General features: G+C 41.6%; 2 protein-coding genes and 1 pseudogene across 4 annotated transcripts in view; 2 read left to right on the forward strand and 1 right to left on the reverse strand.

The window, feature by feature from the left end:
• The first annotated feature begins 1,282 nt into the window (after positions 1-1,282).
• LOC134370506 (lactosylceramide 4-alpha-galactosyltransferase-like) lies at positions 1,283-2,291 on the forward strand (annotated as a pseudogene).
• Positions 2,292-5,528: 3,237 nt separating this feature from the next.
• Positions 5,529-9,322, reverse strand: SERF1A (small EDRK-rich factor 1A). The gene is made up of 3 exons (XM_063087674.1): positions 9,149-9,322; positions 8,273-8,381; positions 5,529-5,826 (listed from the first exon to the last, which is right to left on the reverse strand). Exons 1-3 carry the CDS (start codon positions 9,153-9,155, stop codon positions 5,754-5,756), a joined length of 189 nt encoding a protein of 62 aa, XP_062943744.1. The 5' UTR covers positions 9,156-9,322; the 3' UTR covers positions 5,529-5,753.
• Positions 9,323-13,898: 4,576 nt separating this feature from the next.
• BDP1 (B double prime 1, subunit of RNA polymerase III transcription initiation factor IIIB) overlaps positions 13,899-20,451 on the forward strand; it is an 81,799-nt gene continuing 75,246 nt past the window's right edge. For all 3 annotated transcript variants that reach the window (XM_063085919.1, XM_063085921.1, XM_063085920.1), the window contains exons 1-4: positions 13,899-14,190; positions 16,406-16,682; positions 18,575-18,684; positions 19,668-19,727. In XM_063085919.1, coding sequence (XP_062941989.1) covers positions 13,979-14,190; positions 16,406-16,682; positions 18,575-18,684; positions 19,668-19,727 — 659 coding nt within the window. In that variant the 5' untranslated portion in view covers positions 13,899-13,978. The remainder of the gene's footprint in view (positions 14,191-16,405; positions 16,683-18,574; positions 18,685-19,667; positions 19,728-20,451) is intronic.

Consider the following 20,451-nt stretch of genomic DNA (forward strand, 5'->3'; position numbering starts at 1 on the left):
CTGGCTATGGGACCACACAAGGTACCAACTTCTCTGTGCCTCTGTTTCCCCATCTGTAATATGGGGGTGATGATTGCCACCCCAAGGGGTGGTTATAAGGGTTAAATGAATTAATGAGTGCAATGCTGAGAAAGTCACCTGGCATGTACAGATGAACAGTCAATATTTATTGAATGAATGAATGTATGAATGAATATAACCCTTCAAGTAGGTTCCAGTGCTTCTGTCCTGCAGGTGAGAAGGTTGAAGCTAGAGAACTCAGTGACTTGCCCCAGGTCTCATGGCTGGTTCAGGCAGAATTGGGATCCCATCCTCCCAGTCGTTCACACAGCCCTGTCCCTGGGGACAGGGCTCAAGCCTGTCTTGTTTCCCCAGCCACCTCCAGAGCACCCAAGATTGTTCCTGGCTACTGGCCAACTGGGCATCACCAGGAGAGTGAGGGTCCAAGGGCAATAGTACTAGTCAAGGTCATGGACTATGGTGCAAATTCCCTGTCCCTTTCACTCCAGACCTGTGTCTGTGAGAAGCACAGCCCTGGGCTGGGTCTGGGCAGCTAGGTGCCAGGAGACCCCATCAAGTCTGGGGCAAAGGGCTTTGGGACCTGGCAGGCAACCCCTTGTGCCGGGAGCCAAGAATCCTGCTTGTGAGCGAGCTAGTCATGCCACCCATTGGCCAGCCAGCGCTTAGGCTTGCAGAGCCCATCTTCATGCTAAAAGTCCTCAAGGCTGCTTAGTGGTCTGCCTCAGATGAGCCTCAGGCTTGGTTAATTCAGCTGAGGGGTGCATGAGAGCATGAGTGCATGAGCTCGGCCTCCACAGGCTGCCAGCCTCAGCAGGTCCAGGGGGACGGGCCTCCCTAGGCAGAGAAGCCTGTGTACCACATGGCAAAGCCATCACTTCTTTTTTTTTTGTCGTTTTTTCGTGACCAGCACTCAGCCAATGAGTGCACCGGTCAGTCCTATATAGGATCCGAACCCGCGGCGGGAGCGTCGCCGCACTGCCAGCGCAGCACTCTACCAAGTGCGCCACGGGCTCGGCCCAAAGCCATCACTTCTGATGGTCCTTGCATAGACCAGACTCTGGCCTGGCCCATGTAGGCTACACACTGTAGGTGGCACTGGCCCGGTCCCTGGAAAGCTCAAAGGTGTATTACAGAGAGTGAAGGGGACCCTGCTAGACTGCAGTCTGTAGCCCACTACTCCTACTTTACAGACCAGCCAATTCCTGCTGGAGGCCCCTGGTGATACGGGGAGACCATGTCCAAATCCCCGAATGCCTGTTGAATGCTGAGGCAGCAGGTCTGCACCCTATTCATCATCGGCTTCAAGTTCACATTTTCCCTCTTCCACACGATCTACTCGCACATTGTTGGAGAGCCCAAGGACCAGAGGCAACTTTATAACCTGCCTGCAGACACCCCCTGGCCTCCCTTTGTTGCCTCCACCCTGCCCTCCAGCAACCCCTGACCTGGCAACGTCTTCTTCTTGGAGACTTCAGACTGAACCAACCCCAACTTCCTGTTCATGTGCTAGGTGGAGTTGGCTGCCAGGACTGTCCCTGGTGGTGGTCCTGATGAAGGGCTTGCCCGGTGGAGGCGGCAACGCCTCCCAGCCCTGGCACCTGGGCATCGCTTCTGGGCTGCTTTCCCAACGTCCAGATGCTCCACTGGACCTGGAGGGGCTGTTCCGGGACACACCCCTGGCAGCCTGGTATGTGGCTGTGTGGTGGCAGTGGGAATCCTACCTGCTGCCCATGCTTTCTGACACCTCCAGGATCGCATTCATGTGGAAGTTCAAGGGTATCTACCCGGACATGGACTTCATCGTCCTCAAGAACCTGAGGTACCCAATCAACGTGCTGAGCACCCCGTCCCACTATGTCTGCATTGGCGCCTTCCTAGTTTTCAAGCACAGGCATGAGTTCATGGCGCTGTGCATGCACGACTTTGTGGCCAACTGCAAAGGCTGGATCTGGGGCCACTAGGGTGCGCAGCTGCTCATGCGGGGCTTCAAGAAGTGATGCTCCATCTGCAGCCTGGGAGAGAGCTGCGCCTGCCACAACGTCACAACACTGCCCCAAGAGGCCTTCTACCCCATCCGCTGTCAGAACTGGAAGTACTTCAAGGACTTCAGCCCTGAGGAGCTGCCCTGGCTGCTCAACGCCACCTGCGCCATCCACGTGTGGAACAAGAGTCAGGACATGCCCTTCAAGGCCAAGTCCAGGGCGCTTTTGGCCCAGCTCCACACCCGCCACTGCCCCACGAGGCAAGAGGCCATGAAGACGTATTTGTGACAGGCCGGCCAGGCCGCTCCCTCGCCGCGTCCTGGTGGAAAAGGATGCTCAGCCGCCCTTCCCGGGGTGGGCCCGGGAGAGGGAGGCGGGAGCCGCTGCAGCCTGGTTTAGGGAAGGCTGCTGAGGAGGCGTTGTGGGAGCACGTGCCGCAGGCCCTAGGATCGCCTCCCTCCACGCCAGGGTGAGGCCAGTGCCCCATCTGGGGATGGGTGGAGGGGCTGACAAGTGGGGCCAGAGTCGGCTGGAGCGAGTCTGGGTCTTCTGCACAGCGGGCGGGCGAAGAGCTCAAGCACCTTCAAGGCTGGTGGGGAAGCCAGGTGGGCTGGGGCTGAGATGCCGGGAGGGGATCTCAGAGGAGGAAGGAGGGAAGAGTTCCCAGACAGGAGAGGAGGTAGCTAGTGGGAGAGCGGGGTGCACACCCAGCCCCATGAGCCCAGGGATGGGGTGGCGGCTTTTTTCTGGTTCTGGCCATTTTTTCGGAGGGACTGAGCAGGCCCTGCCTGCCTGCCCATCCTTTCCTGTCTCCAGAAACGTTGCAAGGGGGGCGTGGACCAGCTGCCCACTTCCACGGGCATGGGGTCAGGGAGGTTCTTTTGGCCCAGGAGAGGAATTTTAAAGAAAACTTCCCCTGCTCATAATAAACAGGAGAAAAATAAATACAATAAAAGTGAAAAAACTTTTTTTAAAGTTAGAAGGTATAATTTTTTTTTACGTTAGGAAAATGTCAGTAATCAATATTCCCTTTTCCCTATTTTTCGAAAGTAGGTTAGAGTTTGATAAGTGGGTCACAATTTCTCACACATACCACAAATAGAAAAGGCATTCAAAAAGAATCAAGTAACTATGGAACTGATCTCATTATATCTTGGGCAGAAGTAGATGCTGCTACTTATTTTCATTAGGACTTATGAAAATTTCTTATGATAATGCACTACCTCCTCTTGAGGATGATGCAAGATAGCATTTTAATGTCAAGTATTCCATGGGGTTTGGTATTTTCCAAATTACATTCTAAGCTGGTACTACATCACCTAGATAATTTTATTTTGCTTTGGCAACAAGCTAAAAGAAATATCCTGTGGGCTGGCTGGTTAGCTCACTTAGTTAGCACTTGGTGCTGGTAACACCAAGTACAGGGTTGGATCCCTGTACCAACCAGCCACCCACCCCACTTCTCCAAAAAATAATAATAAAATAAATATACAAACTAAAGTTAGTACATAAATGAACTTTTCTAAAATTATTCACCAATATTTTCCCTTAATATTTTGTACTTGACCAGTTTACCTCTTAAGAAGTTTAACTATTTTAGTTACCTTGCTTAAATATACTGTGACAGGTGTCAATATATTACAACAGTTAGACCTAATTTTCTTCCTCTCAGATAGCTTTTCTGCCTCACTTGAAGAAACATCTGGTCATGTTGAAGTTAAAAATCAAACCCTTATCTTAACAATTTATTTAATTAAATACTGTAAAAATTAATCAAGAACAATCAGTTTTGAATTTAATTCTTAATGACTAATTACAGCTTAGAATCTTCCTTTCCTTATCCTAATATCCCTGTTATTTTGGAAACTGTAGATTTCCCTAGATTTATATTAAATTTTTAAAAGCCTAAAGTTTTCTTCCATGCCACAAGATATTTTATTTGTATTTTATTATTATTATTTTTTTAAAGATGACCGGTAAGGGTATCTTAACCCTTGACTTGGTGTTGTCAGCACCACGCTCTCCCAAGTGAGCTAACCAGCCATTCCTATGTAGGGATCTGAACCTATGGCCTTGATGTTGTCAGCACCACACACTCCCAAGTGAGCCACGGGCGGCCCTAAATGCCACAAGATATTTTAAACTACAGAAACTGTCCACTTAAAAAAAAGCAAATAAAAGATATAGTTTAAAGCATAAAACTTTCTTTGTACTCATGACTTATTCTGTGTAGAAATTCTGGAGATAGAATTACAGAAATTAGACCCATAAAGAATCTTTGTGGTACAATTAGATGTCATTATCCCTTTTATTAGAATGTAACCTAAGCTGTTGTAATCTTTTCTGTGATGCTAGTCACAAGAGCAAATTCTGAAGATTAAAGTTAACCCAAGAAACAATGCTTTAATTAAAAATCTGTGCTAATATGAAGATTAAAATTCAGACTAAAAACTTCATGGTTAAAAATTAAAATTGAAAAAAAAGAAACCAAAAAACTTCAATGTTGCCTCATTCAATATTAGACAGACACTTAGGGTTCATCTTATTTATGGGTGGTACCATTGTAAGTGACCTATTATGAGATATTAAGATATCAGGTGAACTAGAAGGTCTGTCCATTCAGATAGTGGTTGACAATAAGATGATCAGTAAGTTTGCTGGATTGCACTATGTGAGAAAAATCAAGTACGTGAAGAACACTTACCTTTTGTTTTCGGTGGCTGACCAGTATGGTAATCAGAACCTGTGACCTTGGTGTTACAAGGCTACACTCTAACCAACTGAGCTAACCGGCCAGCCCAGAAGAACTTACTATAAAGCTATTTTTTACTACTTCAATGGCATTTTTCATTATCTTTGATGTAGTTATGCATATTTACTTCAGAATAGAACAAGGTCTCAAACCTTAATTTCTCTAGGTTAATGCATTTCCTAATTTATAACTACCATCAAGTTCAGAAGTTTTTGAAGAGGCTCAGAACAGACTGAAATATAGCACTCATTCCAAAATATTTCTTAAACATTTTTTAGTTTTCTTTTTTTCGCCTCATTCCAAAAATTTTTAATGCTATAAGTAGGCCTTTTTCTTTTTTGGCAGCCAATTGGTAAGGGGATCCAAACCCTTGACCTTGTATAAGCAGAACTCTTACTGACACCTCATTTAATTTACATCCATTTAGTAGCTATTCCAGGTGGTTTGTATTATCTATTGCAAATTATTCATGCAAACCAGTTGATTACAAAGCAAAATTATTCAAACGGATCTTAGTTCTATTATACAATAAAATTGACCTTTTTTATTTTTAACTTTTTTGGCAGCTGGCTGGCTAAGGGAATCTGAACCCTTGACCTTGGTGTTACAACACCACACACCGCACTCTAACCAACTGAGCTAACTGGCCAGGCCTAAAACTTGCTTTAAAGATCTACTTTAACAAAATTTATGACAAAGATTCTAGATTAATATAAGAGATCCTATTTGATCACATTACCTATCAAATTATATAAATGTTCAAAGCTGATAAAAAATAACATTCACCAATACATCATATGCATGGTGTTTTATTCTTTGAAGAATGGTTCTAAAATATCACACAAAGTCAGGCTGAAAGGTAAAGTTTAAAATAAACAGTTTTTTAAGGATAGATTATATCATATGTAATGACTGTTCACTCTACCAAATCTTGAGATCTGAGAGCTTATGATACACCCAGTTGGCAGTAGCACCCAGGTTTTCCAAACAGCCAGTCATCATTTTTCTCTTGTCTGCATAGACTTCTTCTCATTAGCTGCCTTCTGCTTTTGTTGCATGATCTCAGAGTCCCTATAATGGATGAAAAGGCTGTAAGTTGTTACAGAAAAACTGATTTTATGTTCTCAGTTGCTTTCTACACATAACTCATTAAGTACATTAGAAGACAATTTAAAAGAAAGTATAAACATTCATGTCTTTCTGTTTTCACGGATGGAGACAAAATGGAAAGGCAAAGACTGCAAAGGCTTTGAAGTCAGATTATTTTAAATACCATCTCTACTATTATCATGACCTTGGGCAAATAGTCTCAAAGCCCTTTCAAAATCAGAGCAATATATATCAAAATTGTTCTGAGAATAGCTATTAATGTATATAAGAGAATCTGACATTAGGCAGCCATATGCAGAAATAATGGCAATTACTCTTGGTTGTTAACAAAGTTAATTCACTCTAATTTTTTTTTTTCCTGAAAGAAGAGGAATTTAAAAAGTCTCCTAGATTTCCTAACTGGTACCTAGGATTAGGACATGATGTTATGAAGCAATTCAGTTTCTTATAAGACAAAAAGCTCAATAGCTAGTGATGAGAACAGGATTACACTAAAGAAAATCAGGATATTCAGGACACTTATGTTGCCCTTTGAGTCGCTTAACTGAAACTCCACATACCACATTAACTCTGAACTATAACCAGACTACCTGGGCTAAGTGATCCATGAGTCCATGGGTCCCATATTTTAAAAATATATTAAATGGCTATGTAATCAGCACCTACTTTGTGCCAAGCATTACCGGCTATGGCTTAAGTCCCACAACTGAGTTATTATCCCCATGTTTCAGATAAAAAAAAAAAAAAGGCTCAGTACTAAATTTTGCCCTAATCACATAATTACCAAGGTCTGTCCAATTTCAAAGTCTTGGCTATTTCCCTTGTTATCACGGTGATTTAGAATTAGATTTTAATTCAGGATCGAATAGATCTATCCATGACATTAAGACATTTCTGCAAAGCCAGAAGCAAAAACAAGGAATAGAAGGAAGGAAAAATAAGACAGCTACAAAGAAATGAGATACAGTGGAAAAGAATAGTGATCATTATTTTTCTGTTTGAAACCAAACTCTGCTGTGCTTGTTGTATGACCTTAGTAATGTTACTGAAGTTCAGAGCCTCAGTTTCCTATTCTACACATTGGTGTTAATACCACTTTTCAGGGCTGTGATGAATAGAGATAACACATACATAGCATCTAGAACAGAGCCTTTATAAGGAGTAGATATTCAGTAAACAATGGCTATTTCTGAACCAAGCTAGATACAGTTCTCCAATAAAAATTATTTCAGAGTCACTGATCCATACCATATTCACTTTTACTGGACTAGCCGGTTAGCTCAGCTGGTTAGAGCACTGTCAAAAAATAAATAAAGGGTGTTCCCTGTGTTCACCCAGTAAATTCACTTTTACTCCAATGTAAGTAAACAGAAACTATTTATTTTGGCAGCTGGCTGGTACAGGGATCCGAACCCTTTAGTGTTAATGAGCACCATGCTCTAAACAAGTGAGCTAACTGGCCAGCCCAGTAAACAGAAATTTAAGGTGAAGCTAAACGCTTTTATAATAAATATTATCAAAAGAAAACGTGAAGTGATAGTTAAGGGATTCAACCTCATTAACCAATAATTCTTAACTGTGGCTGTACATCGGAATCACCTGGGGAGCTGTTTTTAGTCAGGTTTAAGATATAACCAAGGTATAATAAAAATTACCCAGCGTGCTTTTTAATGCCCAACTCCAGACCAATTAAATCAGAACTGGGTGTAGGGCACAGGCTTGAGTAGCCATCAAGGTTTCCCAGGTGATTTGCAGCCAGGATTGAGAACCACAGATAAGCCAAATGGAAGCACATGCAGTTATTCACCTAACCTCCAGTTCCATATGGAAAATTTGACTTCAGAATAAGATTAAACCTTGGTTGGCTTTTCTAGAAACATGAACACACTTTTTTCTTAACTTAAGCTGCAGTCTCATTAAAGCATTGTACTATCTGTCACACGTAAGTTTCTTATCAAGACTATGTACATCATTCTCTCCAACCTAGTGGATCTTCAGAAGTCAATACAGCTACAAATACCTTTTTTGTTTCTCTTTCAGAACAGTTATCACTATAATTGAGCCACTTGTCTCCAGACTAGTTTGGGTAGACTGTCTGCTTTGAAACTGTTGTGTCCCTAGCACCTAACAATGCCTTATTTTTCTGAATAAAGTTCTTGTTGTGGAGAAGCTGCATGAGATTTTCTGCAAAACAAGCTCCAGAGCTTTAAATTCTTCATCCACAGGTAAGGGTAATGACTACCCCATATGGTTTTACTGTGCCTGGCACAAAACAGATACTCATTACTGTCAATCCCTTCCACAGGTTAGGTCCACTCTACCAATGTTTTAAAAATGCTTTTCATTCTCCAAAGTGTAGCTTCAATCAAAACTTTAGTGATTTGAAAACTCTATTTGTACCACTTACCTCTGCTTTCTCTGAGAGGTAGTCAAGCTATCCTCTTTTCTTTTTCCTTTACTAATTTCCTGGGTTTTCTTCATGTTTTTCTGGCGGGCAAGTTCTCGCTGATTTCCACCTACAAAGACAAACTGTCATGTTCTTTCCCCATCTCCAGAATTATTAGTAATTCCATTAAAGGGCTCTTAAGCATCTGAAGTTTGACTTTTAATAGATAAGCCAGGAAAGTACTGCATTGATGGTGTTCCCAGATCTGACAAGGAGGAAGCTTAAAGGTACTTAAGAGTATTATCATACCAATCTAGGTGTTCACTAGCTATAAATATCAGATCTTTTAAAACAGGCATTCCGATCACTTGTCTCTATGGGCCAGTATTCCAAAATAAGTTCTGGTTTTTGATGGGTGTGGGTGGAAAGAGAACGATACAGATCACACCTCGCACAAGTTCAGCAATTCGACTGTTCAAGCTAGCAAATACAGATGCCTGTAAAACCCTACATGTAAGGTCAAACAAAAGAACCAGGAGGAGACTCAGTCGGAGCTCCGGGTCCTCATTAGGGCTTAAGACTTTAGATATCTGCTGTAATCCGCCTCCAAACAAGGACCACCACCCTGGGGTGGCCGTCTCCCCACACCTCCCACGGGTGCGTTCGTGTGTTCATTACCATGCAAACTCGGGCCTCGGAGGCAGGCACCTGTCCGGCCTGAGAGGCCGGAACGGAACCACCGTCCTTCTCCCTCTGCTGATGGAAGCTGGGGCCCCAGCCCCGCCGGCCCAAGGGATTTACCGGTGAGACCCCGCCTCCCCCCGCCAGCCGCGCCGCGGTGCTAGGCTCACTCGCCTGACGCTCCCCGCCGTTTCCCCCACCCGTCCGCACACTCACGGGCCATGCTGACCACCGGACAGAGCCTGGAAGAGAGCAACTCGGAAAGGCAACGGCGCCCTCGCACGCTCAGCCGCCCTTACCACCCGTCGGTCTGCACGTCTGAGCCCGAGAGGGCCGTTTGCGGGGCGTCGCCTCACCTCCGCCGGTGGCCCCGCCCACGGAGAGCCGACAACAGCCGCCAGCGTGGCCCGTGAGCCACTGCGCGTGCGCGGCCGGGCGGCAGATCCCGGCCGCCGCAGCTCCCGGGTAATTGGCCAGGTCCTAGGCCTGCTTTCAAGCAAGTCTGGTGGAGCTCAGGAAGCTCTGAGAGAGGGACTGGCACTGGAGCTTGACCAGCCCATCCCCCTTTTGATAACAAACGACAATAAATAACTACAATTATCTGACTTTCGACAAAGAACGTTAGCTTTCATTCATCTTGCAGAGGCTGGAAGGGAGGCAGGAGACTGAACAGACTGAGGGTTAACCCCACGAAAGGCAGTGCGGGTCCTTTACATATTTTCTTTCCTTGTTCTAGCAGCAATCCTGTAAAGTAGGCTTCGTTGTCCTCATTTTGCGGAAGAGACAAACCTAACAGGAACTGGCAGAAGTGAGAATCAAATTTAAGATGGACTCTAAAGCCTGTTCATTTTCCACTTTATCCCAGTGCCCTTGTCACTGTCAACAGTGTTTAATGAGTTTTCGTTTACTGGGTTCATGCTTGAGTTGTGTGGTGGGTGAAAGAAAGTGAGCAGAGATGCCGGGTATGGTTCAAGCTTTATTAAAGAAAGAAATCTTTTGGGCTGTGCTCAGAGTGGTAGGCAGCCCAGGGCTGCCCTGAAAATGGGGACAGCACCAGGTGTGGGGGTGGTAGAGCTTATATACTGCACCAAGGGCTGGCTGATATCATCAACGAGGGTCATTATGCTAATGTGGATCTGGGTGGAGAACTGTGTCCCTGCAGAAGCAAAAGGGGTTTCTGTTTAAGTCAGGGGGCTTCTCCTAAAGGGTAGGGGGGGGAGGGGAGGAGGTGGGCGGTGCTGTTTTGTACTTGGACTTGTCTAAAGTGGCGCTGGTTATGTTGCAGATCTATTAGTGGGGAGAGGATGGCAGGGAGTGCAGTCGTACCACAAATTCAGAATAGCCCGGAGTAATCTGGACACCTATGTAAAAACTGTGGACCATCTGCCATTGCCAGAAACAGACGTGTAAACATGCTCGTATGGTTCATACTTTTCTTCACCTATTCCATTAAGTGTTACAAACTGAGATGGTCTGGAGGTCCTAAAATTCCCTTATGTATTTAAAAGCTTTTATTTTGGTGCCGGCCAGTTAGCTCAGTTGGTTGGAGCATGGCGCTGATAACACCAAGATCCAAAGTTCCATCCTTGCACTGGCCAGTGCCTATATATATATATAGCTTTTATTTTGGAAGATTTCAAATATATGCAAGAGAAAACATATATGGAAAATACTATAATAGACCCCCAAGTACATATGACCAAACGTCAACAAGTTTTGCCACATAAAATCGCCTATTTTAGAGAAGGTAGGAGAAAGTGGTGAAGACTGAGGGCTCTGTAGATGGAATGTCTGGGTTGGAAGCTCAGCTTTATCAATTAGTATCTGTATCAGTCTGGGCACATTATTTGGTTGTGTTAAAGCTTCCTTACCTGTAAAATGGGGAGGTAATTGCACCTCTTTCATTAATTGAATTAATATATGTGAAGTACTAAGTGCCCAACATAGAGTGGCCCTCAATATGTTAGCTATTATTGTCATTATTCTTTGTACTTTGGAGAGCCTTGCACACTTATCACTCTCTCCATGCCCAACCCTCCTCAGTACTGCTTACAGGTCAGGGGTCTGCTTCCACTTAGTGAATCTCTCCTTGAGTAACTTGAGCAGGGGGAAAAAAATAGACTTTCTGGTCCAGCTCTTTACAGAAATAAAGGGATCATCTAAAGAGGAAGGGAAGAGAAGGAATTTGGGATTGGAAGGTAAGTGGTAAAGTTGTTTCCGTATGTGCTCTCAATTTATAATCTGATTGAGCTTTTTCTTTACAGCTGAAAATAAAGGTTTTGAGTTGTAGGGGTACACGTGATGTACACCACGTACACAAGATATGTTGGGTATTCTGCCAGAGAAAACTGGAGATGTAAAAAATCACTGTGATGCCACTAAGAGTTTACTCTGCAAACTTGGGTGTGTAATAAATGTTCTATAACTTTTAAAATTTTTATTTTATTTTTGGCGGCTGGCCAGTATGAGGATTTGAACTCTTGACCTTGGTGTTATGACTTTATGTTTAATAATAAAATTAAATATGACTCTGATCCCATCTCTGTACTAGCGGGAAATTAAATCTTAGTCATTATTGACTTTACCTACAAAGTTGTGGGAATGCCTTAGACTCTTAAGTGGAGAACAGAACATTTGGAGAAAGGCCTTGTGTCTTCAGTTTGTATCAGAATATGCTATCCAAAGCTGTATGGTCCTGGCAGTGGCTCCAAGATTCCTGAGATATCTTCAGCGGGGCTTTCTTTTTTGAGTTCTTGAGCTTCTTCATATACAACTGAGATCCTGTTCCTTCCACAAGAAGGGAGGGAGCACATGGAACTCACAGACCTCCATTTTCTTCTCAGTCTTAAAAGAATCTCTTTTCTCTTCTCTGGTTTAGCCTTGCCTTCTTACTCTCTAAAGCACTGGCCCATCTTCTTCCCCCTTCTGGATGACCTATTTCTTCAAACAGTTCAGGATTGTATTCCTTTGACATTTTGTTACTAATGTAGCAGAACGTTCTTGCAGGATTTTCTTTTCTTTCCAAGAAGGAAGTCAGGCTGAGATAGGAGGGGCTCAGTGTCCACGGGTTTGGGTTTCAGGACACACCTTTGGGTTTCAAGTCACTCCCTGAAGTGTGTGTCCCCTCATTTAGGCCCTCCCCTAGAGAACAGTTACTATTGCTTATTGGACCTATTTTGGGCACCAACATGTGAAAATTGAGACTTCAGGGGGTTGATTTATGCAAATCAAGTGGCTGAGCATGCTCAGTAGGGAGGGGTTTAATAACCATTACATCTGAGCATGCTTAGTACATGGGAGTTTATCCTTTGTATGACCTTCCACTAGAGGTGTAGGAGAGCGCTGAATACTCTAGGTGTTTTACAGTGGGTATGTTGGAATTCAACCAATGAGTGGGCTCGGAAAAAGAGACTAACTGAGCATGTGCAAGACTATGTTACATAACTGGGAACCACCTCCTTAGTTAAATATTCATTAGATAACACAAATATGTATTAGCAAAACTATAAAAGACAGGTCCTAGTGAGGTGGGGCCTCCCCCTCTCCCTCCCTCCCCTCCTTCTCCCCTCCCCCTCTCCCTCTCCGTTCCCCTCCGTCCCCTTTCCCCCCACCCCTCGTTTTGCACTTCCCCTGTGTATCAAACGTGCCTTTAGCAGACTGCTGTTCACTCTGGGGCCAGTCTAACCTTTGTAAATGTGTATTTCTTACTTTTGTATTAAACTTGCTGCAGTGAGTTGCTTGCTTTCCTGGAGCCCACCTGCATCTTGCTGGGAGAGGTGGGTATACTTTACTCTTGTGTTAAGCTTATCTCTAAGGGGCTGTTGCTCACTCTCTTGAGCCAGCCTACTCTTTGTAATAAACGTTAAGTGTGCATTTCTTACTTTTGTACTAAACTTGGTGCAGACCCTTCTCAGTCTGTGCAGCTAGGCCGCACTTTCTCTGTGAAGCCTATACTTCTTAACCATTACAGTAAACCTATTTTCACTTTGTACTGTGACTCTATCCTTGAATTGTTTCCTGTGGTGGAGTCAAGAATTTGCTAGAGGATGAGGTAGGTTATATCAAGGTCTCTATTTTTCTCTCATCATAGAGGCTTTCCCTAACTACTTTAATGCCAGCCTGCTATCATATATAATGCCATCATATCACCCTTTAACTTTCTTTCATGACATTTAATACATTCTAAAATTATCGTGTTCATTTGTTGTATTTTCTCCTCCCCAACCCAGAACATCTTGTTTATTGTTCTATTGCTACCTCTTGAAGCAGATTAAGAACAGTCACATTAATTTACAGTTTCAACTGTAATAATTTTTGGACTGTTAATACATTCACATTAAAAGGACACGAGAGCATACAGTGAATAGTCTTCCTTCCGACGTGTTTGCCAGAAGCCCAGTTCCCTTCCTAGGAGGTAACAATTACCAGTTTCTTCATACCAGAATTTCTAATCTATGTTCTACTCAATTTAGAATTTCTAACCCCTGGGGATACTCTGGTGAGCAGACACTGCTCTCATACTTTTTAACTGCTCTTCAGGACCCTTTAAAAGCAAAATAGGCCAGCGATTTTAATAGTTCCTGTAAAAGTTTGAGCTAAGGAGTCGACTGCCACCTTTCCTTCTTTCCAGCAACTTCTAAGGATGTCTGGACAGAAAAAGAGCACATATTTTTGCATCTCAATTGACGGTTCACAGGTAATCCAGTTTCCGTAGTTTGGTAGTTGTCACGGCTCCTGGCGCCGTGCGTCTGACGTCACCCCGCGGCGCTAGCTGATGACGCAATCAGTCCCAGCGCCGTTTGAGGGCGGGGACGCAGGGAGAAGGGAGAAATTTATCTCAGTGTGGCAGGGACATGAGGAAGAGGCGGCGGCGGGAGAGAGGAGGAGGGGGCGGCGGCGGGGGCGTGAAACTGCCGTAGCTTTCCTCTGGGCTGGTGGTGTGGCTTTGTGGGGAGGGCGTAGTTCGTAACCCCCTCTGCAGGCACCGCTGGGGCTCGGGGCTGACAGCGGCCGTGGAGCCGCTTCCCCGGGCCCCCTGGCTCCGCCATGTTCCGCAGGGCACGCCTTAGCGTGAAGCCGAATGTCAGGCCTGGTTTAGGCGCCAGGGGCTCCTCCGCCCCCAATCCCCAGCGTGGACAAGAGTCTCCCAGGCCGCCGGAGCCTGCGGTGGACTCAGCTCCAAAGCCAGAGGAGCCCACGGATGTGCCCGCGGTGGATTTCAGGGGAGCGGAGCCTCAAGAAAAGGCTACTCGGAGCGGGTAAGCGCTTGCAGAGGGGGAGTGTTTTCATCTGCCCCTCCTCTCCCTACCTGTCACCTGGTAGCTGGGCAAATGAACTTTACTGTACGAGTATTCCCTCGTTTGCAATAATCCTTTCAGTTGAGGTCCGATGAAACCACTCCAAACTGCTGTTTGTCTCTTTGACCCGCAGTGTGTGATCAGTGCGGATTTTGTCACGGTTTATAGATTCTCGTGGAGGAGATCGTGTCTTCATGTGGTGGTGGTGGGAATGTAGGTGTTAACAGTTCTGAAGTGAAGAATATCCACACGATTCGTTTGAGAATATGGATTACTGTAGTTTTTATTCTTCTGGAGTGCTTTGCGGGGAAAGTAGTTTAGTTTTTTAATGTTTAAAATATTTATTTTTAAAAGGAGAAGACGAGTATTGCTTTGGTTCTGCCGATTTATGTTAATAGGAAGGTCTGATTACTTGCTTCGGTTTGAGGGTGTGCCCTTTAACTATGGTGATCATGTTTCCCGAACGGAGAAGCATGTCTTTAGCGTCATGTACCACGTTTGGGTTCAGGACTCTTCTACTTAATTTTACAATTTAAGTACAGTTTTCCCAGGTAGAATTTATTCATCTGTGAAATGGGGATAGTATTACCTGCTTTGTAGCGCTGTTGTGGAGATTAGAGATAATTCGTATAAACTTGCACGGGACATGGTAGAATAGTTGCCCACAAGAAGTTTTAAAAAAAAAAAGGTGACGGAGCAAAGTAATTAAAGACATGTCAGGCTAAGATGGTCTCTGTTTTTATATTGTGTATATGACGAAACCAGCAGACAACCAACCCCATTAAGTGGCAGTGAAATGGTACAAATTCTGTTTATACCGTGACAGAAAGGTGAAAAATCTGTTCTTTTTGGCATAACTGGTGCTTGAGATAGGGTGTTATTTTGATAGTTCAGAGATGATTAGTAATTTCCAATGTCTTACATGAATCTGTTTCAAAATTTCTCCCTCAAATGTAGACACCAATACCACTCATTGTTAACTTAATGAAGTTTTAAGAGATTATGTTAAATATGTAGAAGGACACCATGATTGATAATTTAATAAATTACTCAGAGACTAGTCTGAGATATTTAAGTTCGAGGATATTTGTTTTCTTAGAGTTGATGTTTAGTGAGTATACTTTTTGAGTCATGTGTTTTCTTTGTGTGTGTGTGGGTATTTGCTACTGTAAAAATCTGCAGGGTATGTATCTGTTCATATGTGTTCAAAATAATTGAGTGAAATGCATATAGTGCACGTATCACATTGTTAAAGGGCTGAAATGAGAATTTAAATTGGAGACTTCCTGGAAAGGTTATCCTATAGGTCAAGATATTTTCCATTTTTACATAAAACTAATTGTAAAATATGAAAAAAGTAGACTTTTTAAATCTTGACCTATACCCCCTCTTTTCTTGGCTTTTAGGCCATTCTTGAAATATTTATACCTAATCTGTACCATAACTAAAATATAATTTGGAGTTACTGAATATAGTACTTTTTTTGAGCGAAGAGTTTGTTCTGATAGCTGTATAAGTAGAGTTATACCTGACAAAAGATGAGCGATTTCTTCCTCAAACAGAATTTGGTTTGGCTAATGTAGCTAAATGTATATCTTAAATACTACAGAACAAATATTTTAGAGGTTTGAAGTTTTGCATATTTGATTTGACTGATTTCAGGTTAAGTACAGTAAAATGCCAGTAATTTAGGAATTATAAACTTAATTTAAAAACACAAGCACAACTCTTGGCAATCCAGTAATTCAAATTAGGCTAATTAAGCCTTTTTTGGTAACTTAGTTGTTTTTTGTTTGTTTTAAGAGAGCTAAACGTGTAATTATGTGCTCTAATGTGCCAGGGACTTGAAGTTTTAAAAGATTAAAGGTTTTAATTAGAATTTACATATTTTGGGCTGGCTGATTAGCTCAGGTGGTTAGAGCACAGCCTTGTAACACCAAAGTCAAGGGTTCTGTTCCCTGTACCAGCCAGCTGCCAAAAAAAAAAAAAAAAAGAGCTGACATTTTTTAACTAATCAAAATTTTTATTGCAATTTCTCTCATAATTAACATAAATCTCAAGTCGTTAATTTTTTAAAATGAGCCTTTAGTGTTTTGGATTTTCACTAGACTAGGTTTGAAAAGTAGCATGTTAAAAGGAGATTCATGGTACCTTTTTTCCCCCTTAATTTCAAAAGTGATGAAAAGACTGGTGGTGAGAACGATGTTGAAGAATCCAGTAAATCATCTGCTACTGTTTCACAGAGAAGAAAGCGAATATCAAGTAATTCTAGTCTGGTTAAACCTAGTGTCGGTGTCGCTTCAGAATCTTGTCCTTTATCAGCAGTGAATCAAGAAGCTCCACAGCCAAACCCCATTCCAACAAAAGAGAAACAGCCATGCTCAGACAGATACCGAATATATAAGGCCCAGAAACTGAGGGAAATGTTAAAAAAAGAATTGAGAAAAGAGAAGGTAAGCGAGGAAAATCAGAATTTAGATGTTGCCTGCCAAATTTCTGTTTTTATGTTAGTCATTATTTGAAAGAAAAATAAGCCTCTTTAGCATTTTGATGGGGGAACAAAATCAAATCACATCTCTTATGGTAATAGAATATCCTCTTTTGTTATTAGAATGATTGAGAAGCACTATGGCTTAAATTATTTTTTCGACTGATAGTAATTTTTACACATTTTATTCGTTTATATTTTTCATTGTTTTTGGTAAGGGCCACAAATAAAAGTATTATACATGTAAACATAGATATACACAAGCGTATTTATAAAGTAAACCTTTAGTCATATTTTTGTGTGTGTGTGTGTGGTTTTTTTTCCTTTTTTGGTGGCTGGTCGGTACAGAGATGAACCCTGGACCTTGGTGTTATCAGCACCACGCTCTAACCAACTGAGCGAACCAGCTATCCCCCAGATTTTTTTATATAAAAATGTCCAGGTGACATGTGGTATATTTATTTGAATTAAAACAAGAGTAGTTGAGCAAAGTCAATTGGTAATGTTTTCTAAATTGGCAATATGGAAAATTACAAATGCGAAAAGTTTATGGTATCCATAAAGTAGAGTCTGTGTTCTTTTTAATCTTGAAGATTGATTTTTTTTCTACAAGGGTAGTGTAACAGTAGTGAAGCATGCCAGTTCTGGAGTTAGATATTTAAGGTTTGAATCTTAGCTTCATCCCTTAGTAGTTATGTGATCTTGGGCAATTTAATTAATCTTTCTAAGTCTGTTTCCTCATCTGTAGATAAGACCAGTAATAGTGTCTACCTCATTGGATGGTTGCAAAGATTCAATGAGTTAATACATGTAAAACACATTAAACTAGCGACTAGTAAGTGCCCATAAATGTTAGGTCTTATTAATAATAGAATGCCTCTTATTTATTTATTTTTTATTTTAATTAAGAGGAAGGTGTTTTGCTTGGTGCCTTATATCTGTTCTCATTTAATTCAGCTATGTGAAGTAGATATCACTGTTTTACACAGGAGGAAACAAGCTCAGATAATTTGCTTTGTGTCAAACATAAGCTGAGGATATGGGATTTGAATCCATATCCTCTAAAAACTAAGCCTCTAAAGATGTTCTGTGTTTTATAGAATGTGCTTAATTAGATTTATTTTTGGGAATTAAACACTTGCTTCAAGAATTTTATAAAGAATTTTATGAAATACCCAAAATTCCAATTCACTACAGGACAAGCAAAAGCTATGTAATTATAAATTCTCAGTAAGCTAATATAGTTAGAAAGTACCATAAGCATGATTTTATACATTAAGCTTTTATACAGTCGCAGTCACTTTAGTTTTTTTGTTTGTTTGTTTGTTTTTTGTTGGCTGGCCATTAGATTGAATTGAACCCTGGACTTTCTTGTTATCAGCACAACACTCTAGCCAACTGAACTAACCGGCCAGCCCCACTTTAATTTTTTATTTATTTTATTTATTATTTATTATTATTATTTGTTGTTGTTGTTTTTGTTTTTCTGACTGGTAAGGGGATTGCAACCCTAGGCGTGGTGTGGTCCGCACCATGCTCAGCCAGTGAGTGCACCGGCCATCCCTATGTAGGATCCGAACCCACAGCTTTGGTGCTACTAGCGCCGCACTCTCCCCGAGTGAGCCACGGGGCCAGCCCTTTAATTTTTAAAAACTAAGAACTATTAAGGGTAATGTACTACAACTTTTTAACATTTAGTTTATAAAATTTTTTCTAAAATTCGGCATAATTGGGGTAGGAATAATATTAAAGCACTTGCAGTGAATACAACAATATATTGTATATTTGAATATAGTACATCTGAAATTCTTCTATATTTATAAAATAAAAGTAGATGTTTGTGTGTTTATTATCTAGAAACAATGGAAAAACAAATATACCATAAATGAAAGTCAGAGGCCACCAGATCGTTCAAAAATGACTATGAGAGACTTCATATATTACCTGCCAGATAACAATCCAATGACGTAAGTAAAACTTATTTTTGTCTTACTTCTTTGGGTATATAGTGATTTTAGTATTACTGTATTTAGAGTACAGTTTCATGTTTTCCAGAAGCATGTTGACAAAATTTGTAGCACATATGATGTCCTTTTAGATAGAATCTTATAACAAAAATTAGTGGTATTTCAAGTAACTGCTTTCTGGGGATGGTAAATGATGCCCTTTATATCTGAGATTAAAAATTTTTTCTTTGTTATATTAATTACCAGGGTGTAATAAAACCAACTAAGCAACTTTTCTGTAATTATGATTGCAATTTTTATTTCTTATATTTGAGGGTACTTCAAAAAGTTCATGGAAATATGGCATTAAAAGAGAATACGAGTCTTTCCATGAGCATTTTGAAGAGCCCTCACACTATAACCCAATCTGAAGGAGTGATCTAATTTTTGTGCCCTACCTCTTAATTAAATATAGTGGGAGTTTGATTAACAAATCCTCCAAGAACAAAGCTTCTTTAATCACAGTTAGCCAGGGGTTGGGGAGGGGCAGAGGGTTTAAAATAAATCTCATTTTTGTGTTGTTGATGGTTTAGCAGGTGGAGGTAGGAGTAGTGGAACATTCTTCAGTATAGGCCTTTTTCAGTTTCATGAGGTATTTGGCCCTGATGAAGAAAGGGCCAGAAAACTAGGTTTCAAGTAGTTTGACATTTAGGAGTTGGAGACAAGCCATGTAGGTTGCTTCCTGCCTCAGGACTGGGAACCTCCCTTCATTGAGGAATTAGAAGGGTAAGAGCATTCGCTACTTAGGGCCCAACAAACTTTTTGTACTTAATGACAAGTTTTTGACTGAAAAATTGATTGTTGGAGTGCACCATCATTAATGAAGTGCTATGGTATATTATTTTTAAAAACATGGAAATTAATTTCTTTCTCGCCTACAGATAGAATCACAAGATGTAAATTAGTAATTTATTAAAAAGTGTTCTGTTATTTGTGTTTAATAGTTCTTCTATGGAGCAAGAAAAGAAAACTGAAAAATCATTAACTCCAGTCCAGACAAGAGAGTAAGCACCTCATCTTATTCTTTTTTTAATATATTCTATTTTGGTTACATTTTTAAAAAATGAAATCACGTGATCCTTCCTATTATAATCAAATTATATTTCATAGCATTTTAAAAATAGATTCATTTAAAAAGAATAAAAGTTACCGCCCTATTTAAATCAATCATGAAAGCCTCACACTGTTACATATATGTGATCAGTATTATGATTTTAAATTAAAGCTTTTAGAATTAAACGGTTTTTATTTGTTATGTTTTAGAATAATAATATATTTACATGGTATGAAATTCAGAAGGAACAAAAGTGAATACTGAGAAAAGTCTTCCAACTCTGTTTTTCTGCCATCTTTTCCCCTCCCTGGAAGCAACAAGTGTTATCAAGTTTTAATGTATCATTCCAGTTTTAGTTTATGCATATCCAAGCAAGTGTATATATTTTTTTCTTTTTCCTTTTCTTTCTTTTTTTTTTTTTACATAAATGTTTATATGCCATGGTTAGAGCATGGTACTGATAACACCAGGGTCAAGGGTTGGATCCTTGTCTTTTTTTTTTTTTTTTTTGTGACCGGCACTCAGCCAGTGAGTGCACTGGCCATTCCTATATAGGATCCGAACCCGCGGCGGGAGCGTCGCTGCGCTCCCAGCGCCGCACTCTCCCGAGTGCGCCACGGGCTCGGCCCAAGGGTTGGATCCTTATACTGGCCAGCTGCCTGCCCCCCCCCCCC

Source organism: Cynocephalus volans, chromosome 2, assembly GCF_027409185.1.
Source record: "Cynocephalus volans isolate mCynVol1 chromosome 2, mCynVol1.pri, whole genome shotgun sequence".
Lineage (NCBI taxonomy): Eukaryota > Metazoa > Chordata > Mammalia > Dermoptera > Cynocephalidae > Cynocephalus > Cynocephalus volans.

What these genes read in the sequence shown, in the direction of transcription:
- SERF1A (XM_063087674.1), bottom strand. An exon ending in ACCTCTCAGAGAAAGCAGAG is followed by an intron (nt 5,827 to 8,272) that starts GTAAGTGGTACA and finishes CATCCATTATAG; the next exon opens with GGACTCTGAGATCATGCAAC.